Consider the following 21,060-nt stretch of genomic DNA (forward strand, 5'->3'; position numbering starts at 1 on the left):
CTATGGTTACTATGGTAAACCCATAGTAAATGTCGTGGTTATTGTGTGTTAGTAACTACAAATACCAGAGTAAAACTATGGTTACTATGGTAAACCCATAGTAAATGTCGTGGTTATTGTGTGTTAGTAACTACAAATACCAGAGTAAAACTATGGTAACTATGGTAAACCCATAGTAAATGTCGTGGTTATTGTGTGTTAGTAACTACAAATACCAGAGTAAAACTATGGTTACTATGGTAAACCCATAGTAAATGTCGTGGTTATTGTGTGTTAGTAACTACAAATACCAGAGTAAAACTATGGTTACTATGGTAAACCCATAGTAAATGTCGTGGTTATTGTGTGTTAGTAACTACAAATACCAGAGTAAAACTATGGTAACTATGGTAAACCCATAGTAAATGTCCTGGTTATTGTGTGTTAGTAACTACAAATACCAGAGTAAAACTATGGTTACTATGGTAAACCCATAGTAAATGTCGTGGTTATTGTGTGTTAGTAACTACAAATACCAGAGTAAAACTATGGTTACTATGGTAAACCCATAGTAAATGTCATGGTTATGTGCGTTACAAAGTCCAGAGTAAAACTACGGTTACAGTAGGAGAAGCATGGTAAATATGCTGTAGTTACTGTGTGTGTATTGGCTACACATGACGTGGTCAAGCAAAAGTTAGGCTAGTATTGTAAAAATATGCTAAATGTGTGGACTTTTTACACGATCACGATTATCACGCGATATTGGGTTGGGTGCTTTGTTGTGCTTGTATTAGTCATGTCTAAAAGCTGAAGATCCATATGTCACATCATAAATTTATTTAAAACTGCAACAGGTCTATAAACAGTACAGGTTAGCTTAGGCTAATGACAATGGTAGGCTAGCTGAGCAGCCCACTGACCCATAATTTGAGCATAAACTGCCCTTTAAAAACACGGCCCTGTCTAACGTGATGCAGAAATACTGAAATAATTAAAACAATACGCTTAACCACGTGATATCATTACAAAAAGAAGAATAAAAAAATATATTTACCCTTGCTTACCTGTTTGAAGGTGTACGCGCATCAGGTGAACTGAACGAGCCACGCTAGTGACGTCACTGCCGCTGAAGATGATGCGTGTTATTTGGACGCATCTGCTCTCCACCGAAATTAATGGGAAGGATTGGCGTATCATATGCACGCAAAAATGGCATTTGGCGTATGCATTACACGCAAATAGAAAGTGTAAAGTCGTGTTATTTATACGCAGACTGATGAGAACGGGTTGCCTCCTCAGTTTATTTGTTTGGTCTGATCCCATCAGAGTACTCATGCATTGTTGGTACATGCAATGAAAAACCAAAACATACCATATCAAGTCTGTTCACATTTATCTTTCTAAACCGTCTATTACTTTCTCACCATCATTATGGTGATCCAAAAAAATTGTCGACTGTTGCTTTAAAGAGTTGGTGACTGTCAGCACGTGTGATGCTGACGGTTTTATATGTGTGTCTTTTGGCCTTTAGCCTGTGTTCCCTGGGAACATTTGGTATTGGCACATGTCACCCTTCGATTGCAGTGGTACAGTAAAACAGTAGTAGTGGCACAGCACAAATGATGCCCCCAGGACAGTCCCCATCATTTGTCCTGAATGTCAGCACACATATTGAATCAGAGTTAATTCATCATGCCTGGTGAGGCTGTTCCTGTTTAGACCGTGTCACATTTAGCAGAGCTATCGTGTGACACCAACAGTGTTTTTGAATGGGTGGGAGCTTATCATTGCTATGCTTAGGTTACTATGATTAGTACCTGGTATATTATTGATTATGCCTTGGTCTGTTGTCAGGTGTTAGCGTAATTAATGTTGATAAATGTTTAATTCACATTGATTTGGGTTGTCAATATGGACATCAGATAAGGGATCACACTCAAGAGACGTGGCTTCAATACACACGTGCCTTTTTTAATCAATTCAATAATCAAGTGCATATAACCGTATAAGGCCTTTTAAGTCAAAATCCTGTCATTTCAATAGGAATCCATATATTGTAAGAACATCTTTAGTGTTCATTTTTGCATGGCCATTTTCAATGATTGGATGCATTTAACAAGTTTCTCATGTTGTTTATACCACCATAATTTGACACATTGCTGCAGATATTGATGTGGTTTAGCTCTGTTTGCTGGCTCAAATTCCATGAACACAGAAACAGAGAGAAGTATTTTACCCCGGATGCAGTTTATGATGAACAGACAGATCCATTGTCCTGCAGGCCTCTAGCTAGTTGGTCACATCAGAGTCTTTCCTACTCAATTGTGTGTGCCACATGGGGATCTCTTTGTTCCATGTGCAAATCACCAAAAGACTTGTGTTCTTTTGATGTCCACCAACTCTTAACAAATATATGTTTCCATTTTATGATGAGAAGATGAGATTTCAAGTATGAAGAGCAATCTCAGCACAAAGGGAAAATGAACTCATTACTTTGTTTTAAGAAATCTCAATCAGTCTGAATGTTTATCCCCATGTTATGTAACAGTTGTGTTGGTTGTGCAGCAGATTATGTGGTAATTTCTGCATGTTGGCTAAATGGGTGTTTGAGGATCGGTGTTCATAGCATTACAGGGTAATAATGAACAAAATGATGGAGTTAAATGGTGTATGCAGCGAAGTCACAGGTGGTTAGGTGGAGGCATTCCTTAAGCTCTGAATAAACCCAACAGAAGAGAGCTAAAAAGACAGGTGTTATAAAGTTGGCTCTTAAGAAAAAGTGTACAGGGAGGGTGGAAGGCATTGAGGTCATAATTCTAATAATCCACTCAACACAAGCCACATGTACTGCAGAATCTTATTACTGTAAATACCAGCGTGCACAAACACACTTGTTGAACTAGCACACTTGCATTGTCACTATTGTGCTATGAAAACCGTTACTTGTTATTGGATGTGAAATTTCTGGAATTTTAGTCTGTTAATTTTAAATAGTCATTTATGAAAAAATAATGGACATGTTGTGTACAAACAACAAGGGTAGACGGCAATGTTAATTTGATGCAAATGAAAGCAAGGGTTTGTGGGATGGAAGTACAGTCAGTTGGAAAAGTTGTTCTGTTGAGAATCTTAGTGTAGATTGTTCGGCCAACAGAACATTTAAAAATTCTAAAGATGTCCCAATCAGGTTTTTGTGCCCCCGATCCGAACGGATCATCCGAATCTGCTGATACTAAGTCCCAATCCAATAATTGTAAAATCTTAGTGTTTGGTGCTCAATTTAAGTACGTGAAAGTTATTAAAATCACTCCAATTATTGTGTAGAGAGTAAAAGTAATTTAGGATCAGAATGATTTTTAATGTTTTTTTTTAATAGGAGTTTCTTATGTTCATCAAGGTTCCATTTATTTGATCAAAAATACAGAAAAAATGAAATATTGTGAAATATTATTGATGTGTAAAATAATGTTTTTCTATTTTAATATACATTAAAATCTAATTTATTCCTGGATGCAAAGCTGAATTTTCAGCATCATTACTCCAGTCTTCAGTGTCTCATGATCCTTCAGAAATCATTCTAATATGCCGATTTATTATCAGTACTGGAAACTCTTAACTTGCTGCTTAATATATTTTTTTTAAACCTGTGATTCTTTTTTTTTTTTTTTCCCAAGCTATTTGATTATCATTATCCTTCAAAATATCTTCTTTTGTGTTCAACAGAAGAAAAGTTTTGAAATAACATGATGATGTGTAAATGATTATTTCATTTTGGGTGAATTATCGCTTTAAGACATCAAAACTGTACTGGAATAGGCTCCAGTATGTCCATTCTTTATAGATTTTCCCGGAAAATAATCTAATTATTCATGTCCGTTTTCCTGCAATTTAGTTATTATTTGGCAGTGCTGTAAAATAAACTGTAATGATACAGAATAATGTATTTCAGTCTGATTCAGATTTTATGAAACCTTATATAAACTGAATGTGCCATGGATCTGATGTCCTTGTGTTTATTAGATTGGTAGCATTCCCATCTAAAGCCCGTCATCACTGATCAAGTCTGTTTACTACAAAGCTCTTCCCTAGCTGGCTGTGATATTCAGTGGTCTGAGCAATGCCATAACTTATTTGTGTTGAGTTGTAGTAGAATAACCTCAATAGCTTTTGTTTGGCTCCCTGTCAGAGCCAAGCATTGTAGTGAAATAGGTTGCTGTAATCTGAGTATTTTCTTTTTCTCTTTTTTTTCTTTTTTTTTTCTTCTTTCATTTCAGGTAGATGTCATGTGCATTGAATCATCCTGTTGCCCTGGAATGATCTGGTTTTATCCTTTTAGTGTTTTCTCTGAACAATCATTTGACAACCAGATATTAAATTTAACACGTTGTCCATCATTGTTACTTTAAAGATCAAGTAACCACCAAACTGGACAAATTTGGTGCCTTGAAAACCATGCATCAGCATAAGCAAAATGCTAAATTTGTTCTTATTTTATCAAAAAAAAATTACAGCCTATAGTAAGCATTTGTTTTTCATTTTTGTCTCACTCATTTTCCATTGATGTGACCTCTCTTTTTTAACTGTAGTTGGTTCACGTGAACATCCCTGTGGGTACAATTACAACTCTGACGCCAGAGGAACCTGGATTCAATTCAGAAGTCACAAGGTTTCTGTAATGACAGATTGTTTTCACTATTCACTGGTAGTTCGATGAGTTTTGTGTTTTTCCTTGTTGGGGTTTTATATATATATATATATATATATATATATATATATATATATAAATATAAATTAACCCTAAATAACTAGCTCTAACCCTTCCTGTATACTAAGCCATATGGTATCAAGAGTTTTGAAGTCTTGTCGTGCTGCGAGGCCCAGAGTTTGTTTGTTTGAAACTACAGCAGGAGGTTAATTTCCTTGTTCTTGTTATTAAAATAAGTTCTTGTCCACATTCATGCATTTTGGTCAGCTTTGTAAAACTCCGTCTGAAGAGTTGTGAAATCTTTCATCTGTTTCCATTTTCTAGTTCTCTGCACAACCAGGCTGTGGGTTCCTTTCAGCCTACGTCAGCAGATATTGCAGGCGACACATGAACAGAATGAGCAGAGCGTGACTGATCCATTATGAAGGAGTTATGCAAGAGGGAGATCTCTTATTCTTCCCCACACACACTTTCACCCTCTTCCTAATTGTTTTATTCTTCACATTATATTTCCCTCTAAGTCTCTTACACTCTTTAAAAAATCACCACGGTCCTGTCTTGCTCATTGCCTTTCATCACTATTTTTTTTCCTCCTTTTTTATTCTGTTCTCTCTATTCTCTACCCAGCTTTCTTCCACTGGCAGTGTTCCAGGTTCACAACCCCCCGCCCCCCCCCCCCCCAAACACACACACATTCACTCACAGTGATCTTTTCCGGAGTGGAATTCTGTAACTCCACGCTGGGTGTTTGGCAGTGTCCAAACCGCAATGGGATGAAAGAAAAACAGCCCCTGCAGGGTTTGGACGAGACGGCAGACTATTTTAGTAGCAGCCTGTTCCGATTCATGAAAATAGAAAAATCAGCTAGTGGTGGGTTATCATTATGGTGATGGTTGTGGTGTGTTGGGCGCTATCTATATAATGTGTGAAGGAGATTCTGCTTCCATGTCTTTGCAAAAACGAGTGTTTGTATGTGTTTTTACCAACACTATCTCACGACCAATTCGTACTTATTTTACGAGGTGGCTTATTCGTACGAATTTGTACGACCTCACTCGTACGATTTTATACGACCCCAGTGACGGTTAGGTTTAGGGGCGGGGTTAGGTGTAGGTCATTCGTACAAATTTATACGAATTGTGCAAAACGTAAAATATGTACGATTTGGCAACAATCGTATGAATTGGTACGAGTGTGGTACAAATAAGCCACATTGTGAAAAACGAATTGCCATGAGATCGGGTTGGTTTTTACATCGATTGAAACAGAGAAAATGTTTGTAAAAGGAAAAGATGAGGTGTACTTTTTGGCATCTTTGTGAGGATGTGATTTAAGCTTCCAGCTGGACAGATGATTTTCTGACATTCTGCAGCAAACTAAGACTAGTACACAGTACTGGAACAAAACCGACAGTTTGAGTCCAGAACTTTGAGTCTGAGTCCATGAGCAAAACTGGAAAGAAAGTTGGCAAAGAAGACAAACAACTCTAGAGGCTAGATAAGATATGCGATACAGTAAGAGAACACTATGATCTTGTAGAAGGGTGATGCATCTCCCTAGAACCCTGTACTCTGATGAACATACACACTGTTCAACCTATCAGCCAAATTATTCACAAACTGAATGCTTTCCAAACACGACACTGTCTAAAGCACGCACACACATACTCACAATGTAATCTCCAGCCAACGCATGCTGACAGTGCTGTAGGTGGGTTACTTCATAGATTATTGGTGTTGGGTGTGGGTGACTAAGGGAGTCGTGAGAGAACGTAGCCCACAGACAAGGCCCTGCTGCTGGGTAAGACAGGACAGCTTGTAGGGGGTGTAGCAGGTGGTACCGGATCGGTTTCTGCTATCAAATACCACTCACATAGTGCCACTCATTCAGTACATCATCAAACACGTACAAACAAATGACTATGGCATATTATTCATGCGAGAATCAGTCTGGAATCAGTTGCCCTTTTGTTTTTCAATGGGGACATATTCCAGTATTGACTGTTATTATTTAAAAAAGATTTATTATTATATGATGTTAATTCTACACATATGATAATATCGTTAATGATCCAGTGATAGTAATTTATCTGGTTGACTCCAACATAATGAGTGGTGGTATTGCACCTTAAAGCTAGTTGCCACCTATCAATAACATGAGAAGAAGTCAAAGATAAATTTGACTAATAGCGTCATTTATTTATTTAAAAGGTCTATATATATCGCAATAATATTATTGTGAAATTCTTTTGGCTACAATAATGTGTAGTGAAAACTTTTACTTTCCCCCCCCCCACATACAAGACCACCTATAAACTAAAAGGTTATTTTGATTTACCTGATTATGTTACACCAGGGTTATTCAAATCTTGTCCTGGAGGGCCAATGCGCTGCAGAGTGTAGCTCTAACCCTAATCAAACACACCTGAGCATGCAAATCAGTGTCTTCAGGATCATTAGAAAATCACAGGTAGGTGAGTTTGATCAAGGTTGGAGCTAAACTCTGCAACGCATTGGCCCTCCAGGACAAGATTTGAATGACCCTGCGTTACACCTTCTCTGACTTTTAGTATTAAAGGAATAGTCCATCTAAATCTGAAATTTCTGTTTACTCACCCTCAAGTTGTTTCAAATCTGTATGAGTTTCTTTCTTCTGTTGAACATAAAAGACTATGTTTTAAAGAATGTTGATTACCAAACAGCTCCCCCATTTACATTCATAGTATGAAACAAATACTGTGGAAGTCAAAGGGGGAGCAGCGACTGTTTGGTTATCCAAATTTTTCAACATTTTTTTTGTTCCGCAGAAAGAGAAATACATTTAAATTTGGAGCGGCTTGAAGGGTGAGTAAATGATGGCAGAATTTGCATTTTTGTGTAACCTACCACCCACTAATGTATCTTTAAGACTTGTTAATATAACTCTGTGTGCCAGTGTAGTTCTCACTGTCACTCATCAAAAAAAAGCTAGTTACTGAATACTGAATAGGCGTTGATTTGATAAGTGGGAAAAAGTATGTAAATGTCTTCATGGTTTTAATGTCAGAAACGTGAAATTCTAAATGACACTAATTTTTTATTTTATTTTTGTAGCTTAGTTTTCATAAATGGCCTTACAGACTAGTGAATTGTGAATATTGTCATATGCTAAGCATATCAAAGTCTAAGTTCACCCAAATATAAAAATGATGTCATTAATGACTCACCCTCATGTCGTTTCCAAACCCGTAAGAACTTTTCTGGTGCAACCAATAACAAAGATAACACGTCAGCAGCATCATATGTCAGCAGAGCCCCTGCTGTGTTGTAAACGCGCTCACAACAGAACCGGAAGAGAAGACAATGCTGAATAAAGTTGAAATTTGTGTTATTTTTGGACCAAAATGTATTTTCGATGCTTCAACAAATTCTAACTGACCCTCTGATGTCACATGGACTACTTTGATGATGTTTTTATTACCTTTCTGGACATGGACAGTATACCGTACACACAGCTTCAGTGGAGGGACTGAGAGCTCTCGGACTAAATCTAAAATATCTTAAACTGTGTTCCGAAGATGAACGGAGGTCTTACAGGTTTGGAACGACATGAGGGTGAGTTATTAATGACATAATTTTAATTTTTTCGTGAACTAACCCTTTAAGTTGAAAGGTTAAAACAAGATAATTTCTTGGAGGAGGTGGCAGCATCTCCATCTGTAAAGTGTTTAGCTACATTTGCACTAAAGCAGTTTATCAAGTGTACAATGGTGCATCTCCTCATTGACTTCCATTCAGAACAGCCACTCATCTCCCGGTTGGATGTTATGCATTTTTTATTTATTTATTTTGTTTTGGGGGAAGGTTGGTCTATTTCAGTTTACTGGAATTATGGGTATGTAAGGGAAAATGAACAAAACAAATAAATTTAATCTCATTGAGTGCTCAGCTTTTACATAAAATGGTGAAAGATGAATTGGATGGGTGTTTGAACATGCTATCTGAGATAGAATGTACTGGGTGGCTAATGTTGGACCAGCGGATGATGAATCATAGTGTTTGTCAGTAATCTGATTATGTTGTTGCTATGGAGGACAGATAAACACAAGAGTGTGACTGTGAGGTTAATCGAAATGCGTTAAGGTCAGAAACTGAAGCACAGGTGTCCGAATCCACTAAAACACCTTCAGGAATTGAAGATGGGGAACGCTAAGCCTTAAATGGAAAGAAGTGCAAGTTGAGGTAAATGACCACAGATGAAAGTAATTAATGAGTTTTACAGAAGAACAGCAAGGGAGGAGGAGCAAAATACAGTGGGAGGATATGAACTTAGCAAAAGGAAGGCAAACAGAAACAATAGAACAAATTGAAGCCAGACAAACCTAACAGCTGTGTCAGATTATGTCACCACGTTTACAGTGTCCATCTCACTGGCCAACAACAGGCGGGACAAAACTCTTAAGAGGTCATGATCAATCACCATGACCAATAAAGAGTTGTTGTCTATTTGAATGTGGTCACCCCTGTGACCTCAGGTAACCTCTGTAAAGTAAGAAAAGTATCAGAAAGTATCAGAATTCACAGCAGTTTAACTCATTTCACCGTCACCAGAGCCCAGTAGAAGAATGGAGATAACGGTATACTTTAGTATAGGGACCCATTCTCAGTATTAACTACAGTAGTTGCTTATTAGCATGCCTATTATTAACATATTGGCTGTTTGTTAGTACTTATAAAGCACATATTCTGCATTGCCATAAACCCTAATCCTACCCAATACCTAAATTTAACAACTACCTTACTAATAAGCAGCAAAATAGTTTGAGGCAAAAGTTGTAGTTAATGCTTTGTTAATAGCAAAAATTGGACCTTAAAATAAAATGTGACTTTGCACATGAGCAAAGTCAGTCTCTTATGCTCCCCGAGGATGCATTTTTTCATAAAAAAAAAGTCAAAAAGCTATATTGTGAGTTGTTATTATGGCAATTTAAAATAACTGTTATCGGTTTTAAAATGTAGTTCATTTCTGTGATGGCAAAGCTAAATTAAGCAGCCTTCAGTGTCACATGATGCTGATTTAGTGCTCAATTAACATTTCTTATCAATATCAATGTAGAGAAAACCGTTGTGCTGCCTCATATATTTTGTGAAACCATGATACATTTATTAGAATATTTTGATGCATAGAAAGTTCAGAAGAACAACATTTACTGTTGTTGGTGATCATTTTTTTTGCATCTTTACTTTTTTTTATTTTTTATCTAAACACTTCTCATTTCACGCTCCATTAAAAATGATGAGTAAAATCATCGGTCTTCCCCAAACATTTTCCCATTTGTCAGTCTCTAACTGTCATTACATGTCAAACTTGGACTCTGTGATTTTATTAGACTTAGTGGCTTCTTGTGTAGCCAGATGTGAGTTCAAGCATTTAGGAGAGCGGTAGTGTATGTCTGTGTAAGCATGAATGAGGCTATGGTGGTCAGTTCATTTTAGTTCCTCAGGTTCAACAAGCTAGAATGACTCTGATTGGCTACTGGTCTGTTGCTATGGAGGAGGAGGCTGCCTTTTGTATTGGTTTATACTGCCTGGCCCTGAGCCAGTAAGGTTTGCATCCTTTCATTGTTATGGTCACAGACAGGAAGTGGAAGGTCATTATTGTTGGACTTCTGACTGGATAGGGTGATCTGTTGATTTACAATGAGGAAAGCATGGCTGTCTTTCTCTCTGTGTCAGATTGCAGTTTGGTTTGGCAGGGATCCTCTGCCACGTGAGGGCTTGATGTAAACCAAGCTTTGATTATCCCCAAGTTAAACATAATTACTAAGGCATGTGTTTTGTATGACAGAGCAGTAGAGAAAATAGGCAGGGAGTGTAAGCGAATGAAGAATGTTCTCACGTTCAACTCGGACTGGCTTCAGGGGAATTATGGGCTAGGGATATACAACACTATGGTTTCATAATCTACTCCTCAGTGGCTTTTCTCAATGACTAGTTGACTAGTCCGTCTCAAGGAAGCCCTGTATAATTAAGTTGGTTTAGGGCCATGCCCACCAGATCAGACGCGTTTCGTACGATGCGTCTCTGCATTCAGAAACAGCACAGCCATATATAACACTGCAGAATGGGAAAAAAGCAGCACCGCTTCTATGGCTAATTTGGCACTGCTTTAAAAGAGACAAAGTTTTTTTTCTTGATTTAGTCATTAAATGATTCACTTTTACTAATCAACTATAGTAGTCAATTTACTGCTATAACAATGTCTGATTTTTATTAAATAATTGTCCTTTCAAGCATTGTTTTCAGGCATTCTTTCAACGCAAACTTCTGTGAGTGAATTGTGGATTTAAATATCATAGAGTCAGCCTTACATGACCCAAAATCCTTTCCGAGGAGATTCACACATAATAGTTAAATTCAGGAGACAGAGTAAACAGAAAGAAGGGGGAAACCTCTGATCTGTTATGGATTAGGAGTGGAGTGAGGATTATTATAAACCTGTAAAATTTGAATAATGTGCTAGATATAGGCCTTGTTGGATTTTCTATATTTTATGTAGCAAATCTTAACTGCTTTCTGTTGGTACATTTTTAAGATAGCCTGAAGTGCACTGTCATACTGAAGTAAACACAAAAGACACTTAAGTAACTGTTTACGTAACTGTTTGCGCATTCATTTATAAGTGAAAGCCAGCTAATTCATGAGTTGGCGATAAGCAGGATGAGGATGAGGAGACCATAAATATATTTTATACACAGTGAATTAACATCTCTTGTCTCTTCACCAAGTGATCGAAGAAATACCGGTATGTAAAATCTTTGAAGTGAATCCTGACAGCGCAAAATTATGACAAATGTCAATCTAAAGTGATGTAAAAGTTGCATGAATTCCATTTTGGCTGTTAAGACTGCGGTCGCGTAGCAAAACATCAGACTGACCTGAATCAGATTTAGTACCATATATGGAAGTGGCCCAAAAGATCAGATTCCATGTTTGTGCTGTTTACATTCTTATGAAACGAAATGAACTGAGTCACATATGAACAAAAAATCTGATTTGGGCCACATTTTCCTGCAGTGTGAAACTATGAATGCAGCAAAGTTGAATACAACCAAAGACTATAGAATACCCAAGACATGTCACTTATATTGTTTTGAATGGGGAAAAATTTGCAATGCTCAATATGGCCACTCAATCACTGGAAGCCCCGCCTTCTGAATGAAAGAGCCTATCGGTAAAGTCACCCTGTCAACTACAGCTGCCGTTAGAAGTCCCGGTTGCTATAGAAACCATTAGCGCTCTGAGACGTGCTCTTAGGTCTGTGCATGCGCACTGGCTGATCTAGCTTGAGAAATAAGCTTTTTATAACGCTATTTGAGCAAAAGAAAAAACATTTATGACACAGATGTTGTCCGATTCCTTTGGTGAATTTCAAATATGAAATGTAATCCTAAACTTAGTGAAATATTTTGGAGATTTTGATGTTTACCCATTCAAAGAGATAGGAGCTGCACTTGGATGCCCAAGAGGCACTTCAAAAAGATGGCCCCCAACGTTTATTTTCTTATCTCTCTCTCACAGGTGGATCTATGTGGACTCGAGGTGTACCCTGATTTCCCAGCCCCTCCCCCTTCCCTCAATCACCCCCACCCTACAACCTGTTTACTCCATCCAGCACACTACAGTCACCATGACGTCCACCTTGCAGACCCTTGCCCTTAAGCTGGCCCCTCCTTCAAGAGAAGCTGGACCAGAGCAGATGGAGCCTTGTAATGGAGTGGGGCGAAGTTATGAGGTGGTCCCCTCAGTGGTCTGCTCTATGTGCTGTCTCTTCGGAATAATCTATTGCTTCTTTGGTGAGTTGAGTTTTCATGTTTACTTATACATAATTATTGTTATAGGTTAAAACCTATAGATGGCATGTGATCTCAAACAGTCCATCACTATTACATTTATTTGTCAGGGTTATAGTGGGGGTTTTCAATTTGTTTTGTCTATTTCCGTGTCAAAGCCATGCTCTTATTCTAAAACTTTCCCCACTTTTAAATATTTAATGAGGTTCTAAATAAGGTCATGGTTTGTATAACTGTACTGCACTCTACATGAGATGGGCACAGATTTAAAGGGGACATATTCCACTCTTTTGCACCATTTGTTTTTCCCCCTTAAAGTCCACTTTTCTTGTTAGTCATCAGCTGTCATGTAGAATTTGTAGAATTTAATGGATGTTTTTGATATTGTACCTTTAAGTCTTCCCTATCATGAATCAGAAATGCAAACAATAGCGTTTAATGGACATTGATTAGAAAATGTGGGTGATCATGTGTTAATATGCTCATAGTTGTAACCTAATAATCATGATGATTTCTGAATTACTGGGTAGTAGAGTTGCATAATGTATTATACTTATAAATGGGAGGGAAAAAAAATCTTATATCATCTGTATATTATAAGTATTGGTCGATGTTGAATATTTCATTTTGCATGCCTATTTCCTCTACTTTTAAATTTTAGATTGCCGTCAATTAATGTTTGCTTAAAGTTAACGTTTAAAAACAATTTAATTTATTAACATTGTTAATAATATAAAAATCACACTGTGTCATGTTTGATCTATGAATTTCTTAGTTTTTTTTTTTATAACATGATTTTTATCAAAACTTTGCACACAATGTACTACATGCCTTCTACCCACTGATTGATAGTTTATACTTTTACTATAATTTTAGTTAACAAATTATTATAATCTACATTGTAATATTTTGATGCATAAATTCACCTGAAGCAATTATATATAAAATAAATAATGCTATGTCTCCTAAACTTGGTTTTTGGTTTTCCCTTATGTTTTTTTATCAATCTGTAAAAGAAGTTTTACCATGGTGTAGAGCTGGCAGTATTATACATGAAAGGTCCCGAGTAATTCATTCTCAAAGTCAATTTTCCATATTGTTTTGGATTTTTTTGTTCACTGACAACATTGGAAAGTGTTGAACTGCTAATAAACTGAGCAGAAACATGCTCTCACACTATTGTGCTATTCTTGAGCTGTGAAATCAGCCACTGCATGAATTTCCATCTAGCTATTTGTATCTTTTTCTTCTACATCCTTCACTCTTTCTCACATTTTTTTCACTCACTCAGTTCTCACCTCCAGTTCTTTTTCCCTTTTCAGGTTACCGCTGTTTTAAGGCTGTACTCTTCCTGACGGGGCTCATGTTCGGTTCTGTAATCATCTTCCTGCTCTGTTACAAAGAGCGAGTATTGGACACACAGCTGAGCGTTGAGGCCAGCGTGGGCATTGGCCTGGGCATTGGCACCCTGTGTGGCCTAGTGACCATGTTGGTACGCAGCGTTGGACTTTTCATGGTGGGGCTGCTCCTTGGACTGCTGGTGGGTATCGGGACCATGATAGGAATGGAGGAGCTGTCGTCCAACCCCCCGCGGTCAGTATGGGTGCCCCTGGGTGTCCTGCTGGGGCTGGGCATGCTGTTCGCCGTCCTCACCCTGCAGTGGCAGAGATGCTTCACCACCCTCTCCACAGCTGTGTTTGGGGCTGCAGTGATAGTCGTGGCTACAGATTATTTCGTGGAGCTCTTCGCTCTGGTGAGGTATATTTACGAGCGGGTGAAAACGGGCCCCCGGGAACCAGTGTGCTGGACTACGTGGGTGGTCCTGGGAGCCTGGCCTGCTCTCGCCCTGCTGGGTGTTTTGGTGCAATGGAAAGTGACAGCAGAGGGCTACTCCCACACGAAGGGTGAGTCAGGGACCAACAGAGTATTTAGATTATATGGCTCACTGTTCTTGTGGATTTACTGTACCGGAGAGGGAGAGAAGGTCGTATGAATGTGTGCAGCACAGCAGATGGATCCTGTCTGTTGGTGTGCTCTCAGGCCTGTGTGACTAATGATCACAGAAACAATCATGCAGAGCAGAGCATCGGCTCTCTTTGTCTGTCTGTTTCCAGTACAGTAAAGTTGTGTGTGCACTGATTGGTTTATAAAGTCTATCTTAAAGAAATTGTTCACCCAAACAGTTTGGCACTATTTTACCCTCACATCATTTCTAAACTTTATGATTTTCTTTCCTCCATGGAACACAGGAGAAGTTTAATAAAACATGCAAAAGGCTCTTTTGAAAGTGAATGAGTAAAGATGCTGTCAAACTCCAAACATGACAACAAAAGGACCATATAAGTAGTCTATACTAGGGCTGAATGATTCATCTAAATAAAATCAAAACTGTTTTTAACGGCATAGTGCAATTATCAAATAGTAAAGGCTGTGATTTAAGTAAACAAATATACACAAAGCAGGTTATAGAGCAAAGTGTGGCACTGTGTTTCTTTACACACATGCAGCTCATGATCCAGTGTTTTTAGTGTTTTGGAAGCATCAATAAAATATTGTTGTAGTAGTTATTTTTATTTTTCTTAAATAAAATTAAATAGTAAAATAGTATTATTAAAGTAGTAATATTTCTTATTTTTGCCATTTTAAGGGATTATGAGAAAGTGTTACACCTGGGTTTGTGCCAGAGCATGTGGCTTATGTAGACATGTAAACACAAATGTAGGTTTTTGGAAAGTGTGCATGAGTAAAGAGAAGAACCGATAACTAAAGTAAAGGTAGTGTGGGAAAAGCAGCTTACTGGTGGATCGACATAAAAATGCAGCTTGGTAACACGGCTAACACAGTGCATGTAAACATGAACAACGCTTTCATATCTTAAGCAAATTTATTGCAATAACAAGAAAGCCAATGTGCATGTTAATATACTCTGTGCAAACATGGGGCAATCGACAAAAAAAATGTTTTGCATGCAAGTCATAAATGTACATGAATGATGACCGTTTACATTTTTTTAATAAATAAAACATAATGTTCCATATGTATGTTGCTGTTATGCAATGTGCTCTCTCTCTTTCTTAGTGATGATCAGTCGCCAGCAGCGGCGAGTTCAGCTCATGCGTATTCGTCAGAAAGAGGAGAGGAGGGAGAGCAGCAGAAAGAAAAAGAAGAAGCAGCCGCAGAACTCAAACCACACACATGCCGCCAAAGCCCTGCACCCAGAGCCCGCCTACCGCAGGAAACCCAACCCTATACGACGCTTTGATGGAGATGTGCTTTCTCCTGTGAGTCCACACACATCATCCTACACATTCCTGCTTGCTCTAAGAGTTGAAATCAATTTGAAGGTGACAAAAATACCACCGCAACCTATTATGTGCAAAAGAATGTCCCCTTAGTTAATTGTTTTTTGTCAACTGTTTTTATCAGCCTAGTTAATTTTCTAATTATCTGGATGGATAATATATTTAACCCCTTTACACAATGATTGCATGTGTAATGATCACTCAAGGTTGGTCCCTGACTTGTAGAATCACACCAGTGTAATTAAAACATTTAGTACGTCGTGTTCAACTGCTGAATTTAAATCTGCTTTTTGACTGGCACTGAGACAGAAAAGAGACTTGCTTAGCACCTGTCATTTATCACAACTGTTCAGTGTTTTCAACCACATAATCTTTGTTTTAGGTTTAAGACATTTAAATACACATAAGGTCTACCAAAAACATTTAGAGTTCATAAAATGAATGTTATAGTTTATGGAAACTAATAATAACAATATACAGTATTGTTCAAAATAATAGCAGTACAATGTGACTAACCAGAATAATCAAGGTTTTTCGTATATTTTTTATTGCAACGTGGCAAACAAGTTACCAGTAGGTTCAGTAGATTCTCAGAAAACAAATGAGACCCAGCATTCATGATATGCACACTCTTAAGGCTGTGCAATTGGGCAATTAGTTGAATTAGTTGAAAGGGGTGTGTTCAAAAAAATAGCAGTGTGGCATTCAATCACTGAGGTCATCAATTTTGTGAAGAAGCAGGTGTGAATCAGGTGGCCCCTATTTAAGGATGAAGCCAACACTTGTTGAACATGCATTTGAAAGCTGAGGAAAATGGGTCGTTCAAGACATTGTTCAGAAGAACAGCGTACTTTGATTAAAAAGTTGATTAGAGAGGGGAAAACCTATAAAGAGGTGCAAAAAATGATAGGCTGTTCAGCTAAAATGATCTCCAATGCCTTAAAATGGAGAGCAAAACCAGAGAGACGTGGAAGAAAACGGAAGACAACCATCAAAATGGATAGAAGAATAACCAGAATGGCAAAGGCTCAGCCAATGATCACCTCCAGGATGATCAAAGACAGTCTGGAGTTACCTGTAAGTACTGTGACAGTTAGAAGACGTCTGTGTGAAGCTAATCTATTTTCAAGAATCCCCCGCAAAGTCCCTCTGTTAAAAAAAAGGCATGTGCAGAAGAGGTTACAATTTGCCAAAGAACACATCAACTGGCCTAAAGAGAAATGGAGAAACATTTTGTGGACTGATGAGAGTAAAATTGTTCTTTTTGGGTCCAAGGGCCACAGGCAGTTTGTGAGACGACCCCCAAACTCTGAATTCAAGCCACAGTACACAGTGAAGACAGTGAAGCATGGAGGTGCAAGCATCATGATATGGGCATGTTTCTCCTACTATGGTGTTGGGCCTATTTATCGCATACCAGGGATCATGGATCAGTTTGCATATGTTAAAATACTTGAAGAGGTCATGTTGCCCTATGCTGAAGAGGACATGCCCTTGAAATGGTTGTTTCAACAAGACAATGACCCAAAACACACTAGTAAACGGGCAAAGTCTTGGTTCCAAACCAACAAAATTAATGTTATGGAGTGGCCAGCCCAATCTCCAGACCTTAATCCAATTGAGAACTTGTGGGGTGATATCAAAAATGCTGTTTCTGAAGCAAAACCAAGAAATGTGAATGAATTGTGGAATGTTGTTAAAGAATCATGGAGTGGAATAACAGCTGAGAGGTGCCACAAGTTGGTTGACTCCATGCCACACAGATGTCAAGCAGTTTTAAAAAACTGTGGTCATACAACTAAATATTAGTTTAGTGATTCACAGGATTGCTAAATCCCAGAAAAAAAAAATGTTTGTACAAAATAGTTTTGAGTTTGTACAGTCAAAGGTAGACACTGCTATTTTTTTGAACACACCCCTTTCAACTAATTGCCCAATTGCACAGCCTTAAGAGCGTGCATATCATGAATGCTGGGTCTCATTTGTTTTCTGACAATCTACTGAACCTGCTGGTAACTTGTTTGCCACGTAGCAATAAAAAATATACTAAAAACCTTGATTATTCTGGTTAGTCACATTGTACTGCTATTATTTTGAACAATACTGTATATATATATATATATATATATATATATATATATATATATATATATATATATATATATATATATTAAAGTGCTTAATTTGTAAATTGCAAGGTCCCAGAACAAAACGGGGTAACGGATACAGCATGTGATTACAGAAAGGAAAGGTAACGGAGCATTTGCGCAATCACATTGGTGGACCAGTTTAAGTGATTAAGAGCGTGCATCAAATGCTTTTAGGGTCTGCGCCACGAATAACCTGGAAATGCCATGCAATTTTAAAACAGCAAATTCCAGGCCTAAAAAAAAAGCTTTGAAAAAGTAGGGGTATTTTATTTTACAAATCTCTGTAATAGAGTTATATTTAGTCAGGTCCTAAATATAGGTGGGGTAGTGTGTGTAGCTATATCCCATGGTTTAATAATTATCGCAGCTTTCAAGTTCATAATGAGGGAAATCATGCATTTTTTCAACATAGCATGTAGGTTTGAATAATAAAATAAATCCACACAAACGATAAGATTATAGAGTAGGAGTTTATATGAATGTATCTCTGAGGGGAACTGACTATCTTTAGAAAAGTTTACGTGTATTTTCTTTTCATCTTGCCTCTGAACAATGCATATTACAGTAGTGTTTATAAGCAGCTCTGCTTTATTTACAAGCGGTAACCCAGGAAACATTGAATCATTGCTGTTCTTAAGCGCCACCTGCTGTCAGAGAGTGTATCTGCGTCTCATTCAGCACGTCTGCGGTTTCGTTCAGATATGTTTTATGTAGTATAGTTTCACAAAACTAAAGTCAGACCATTCTGTTTTTGCTTCAAATTTTGAAATTATACAGTGTAATTTAGATTAAAAACTGCTCATGCTGCATGTATTCTGCCTCTTTGTTTGGATCATGGTTAAAATCCAGTGGTTGCCTCTAATTTTAAAAGGAAAGAGCACAGACAAATCCTTGTTCATATTAAGAGTTAAGATTTGTGTAACTTAATAAAATTTCAAATTAGTTTTGTTATATTTCAGTTTCACAAAGAAAGGTGCAGCAATAGCCTAATAAAACAACACCTTTTCATGTACTGTATTATGTCTTCAAACTCATTTTAACAATTTTTTTTAGAAAATCAAGTGAAAATGAATCGTTGAGTGAACTGTTACATTCCTAGATTATATGCATTGCAACATAAACTGATATGATTATAAACTTGCGTGTGATAGTTAAAAATTGTTTAACATTTAAAATATTGAAAATTTGTGACAAATTAACTTCAGTGACTACCATTGAATTCTGTTGTTCTGAATTCAAGCAATTCATAATTACCGTAGTCTTAACTTTAACCATGACATTTTGTGAAACATTTTGTCCTACAAAGCTGGAAAAACGTAACCTGACATCTCTGAAAGACACACATTTACTTACAAAAGTAACTTTAGCCTTTTTTTTTATTTTATAATTTAGTAATATAAATATAGTTTTTTCCTATTTATGTGTTTTTCTCTCTGGCAGAGCTACATCCAGAGTTTTCGGGACAGACAGGTGGATGGACGTGCTTATCCTGTGGGTGGACTGATGACTGCGGGTCACACAAGTGTGGACATGGACTATGACTGTGGATCCAGGGTCCCCCTCACTTCTGGGGTCGGACCACATGTTCGAGTCTGACCACAGTCACTTCTTGACAAAAACACACACACAAACACTCAAATCCGGTGCTGCCCTGACCCTGGGTCCTGCACACACTGAGGCTTGGGTCTCCACATCATTCGAAACCAACAATGAAAGCACTTCTAATTATAATACTAGACGCATCATTCCGAGACCACAGTTGTATTAAAGAGCTGCTTTAACACACTCAATCACACTAACACACTTTACCTGAACATGTGCCTGAGACGTGGCATTCTGTTCACCTAATACTGAAACCATCATGAGGTGCTCCAAACAAAGAAAAATCTGGTCACCATTTTGTCAAATTTTCTTAAAACGTCTGTGGTGAATTAGCGTGTTGCCCGTTCATCAATGTTTCCCGATATTGCATTTCTGTTTGTGAAAAATTCGTCAGTTGGTGCTGAATCTTGTCTTTGTACTACAACGCTGACTGCTATTTTGAAGTCAGCCGTTCCTCCTTTCATTGTAAAGTCTGTGGATTCCACCAGTCCGTGTCTGTACTGTGAGATCCTGCATTCCAGCCCAGGACTGTACCAAATACCGTCGAGCAGGGGTGCCTTCGAGACACCACTAAGAAACTCTCTCAGGAGAATCTATTCCTTAGCCTTCTTTCAGAAAGGCTGTAGGGCAAAGAGCCATATTACTGCTGATCAGAGCCACCTGGTCCACTCTGGGATGCAGAGCTGAATGCCTGGTGATGAAAAGAACGAGGACAAGATGGAGGAAAAGAGCGAAGATGATACTCAGGGACAGCGTGGATGTTTTAGAATTTCGGGGGAAGATCTATAAAGCTCATGGACAAGAAATGATGATGCAAAAACTGTAGATTTGTCCCCTCGGATGCAAGTGCAAATGTATGTCATCATGAGTGTTCAGTTACTGCTGTGTATAAAACTACTTTGCAAGTAAACATATAGGGTGGACATTAGGGTTGAGGAGCAAATGTCCTCCTTAAAAGATCCCCACAATCCTTTGTGGCAAACTGCATGACATAAACAACCCCATTTTCCTTTCCACCGTGCATTTTCAGGCCCATCTTCATACAGACAATAGAAATGAGCAGTTCCTGCCATGGTGTCTCTTTTTTTTTTTAATTCTGCAAAGCAGAATAGTCTATGTTATGTACATAAAATGCACATTTAGTATATCCATTTCAACATGGGCTCTCATATTTATTAGATATTGGTTTATTTCTAATTAATTTCTTTTCAAGGGATTCTGAGTCCCGACAGGTAGATGGATGGTGGTATTTATTAGTTTGTTTGTTCAGTTATACATGCCTAGTTATGTTTTCTTTATAACTTACCGTCTGATAACGGAGTGTATTCTTAAAAAGTCTTAATGCAATGAAACCTTTGACAATCTGACAACTGTTTTTTTTTTTTTTTTTGCACTGTACAACAGCATGTGTTTGTATGGGCCTGGTTATTATGGTAAACTTTGTGAATTCACTGTCTCTTGTGATCTATGATTCATCTCTCTATTTCT

At 37.8% G+C, this 21,060-nt stretch overlaps 1 protein-coding gene and 1 long non-coding RNA gene across 5 annotated transcripts in view; one reads left to right on the plus strand and one right to left on the minus strand.

The window, feature by feature from the left end:
- Positions 1–1,234, minus strand: part of LOC128015404 (uncharacterized) — a 4,058-nt gene extending 2,824 nt beyond the window's left edge. The window contains exon 1 of one of the 2 annotated variants that reach the window (XR_008183894.1): positions 1,037–1,234. This is a non-coding gene — a long non-coding RNA (uncharacterized LOC128015404). The remainder of the gene's footprint in view (positions 1–1,036) is intronic. The other variant, XR_008183893.1, reaches the window with a different exon arrangement.
- The window catches only part of LOC128015403 (transmembrane protein 198-B), a 31,819-nt gene extending 10,791 nt beyond the window's left edge, over positions 1–21,028 (plus strand). For all 3 annotated transcript variants that reach the window (XM_052599218.1, XM_052599217.1, XM_052599219.1), the window contains 4 exons: positions 12,247–12,521; positions 13,841–14,422; positions 15,597–15,799; positions 19,411–21,028. In XM_052599218.1, the coding sequence (XP_052455178.1) occupies positions 12,356–12,521; positions 13,841–14,422; positions 15,597–15,799; positions 19,411–19,566 (1,107 nt within the window). In that variant the 5' untranslated portion in view covers positions 12,247–12,355 and the 3' untranslated portion in view covers positions 19,567–21,028. The remainder of the gene's footprint in view (positions 1–12,246; positions 12,522–13,840; positions 14,423–15,596; positions 15,800–19,410) is intronic.
- Positions 21,029–21,060: the final 32 nt, after the last annotated feature.

The sequence above is a fragment of the Carassius gibelio genome, chromosome A6 (assembly GCF_023724105.1).
Source record: "Carassius gibelio isolate Cgi1373 ecotype wild population from Czech Republic chromosome A6, carGib1.2-hapl.c, whole genome shotgun sequence".
Classification (NCBI taxonomy): Eukaryota; Metazoa; Chordata; class Actinopteri; order Cypriniformes; family Cyprinidae; genus Carassius; species Carassius gibelio.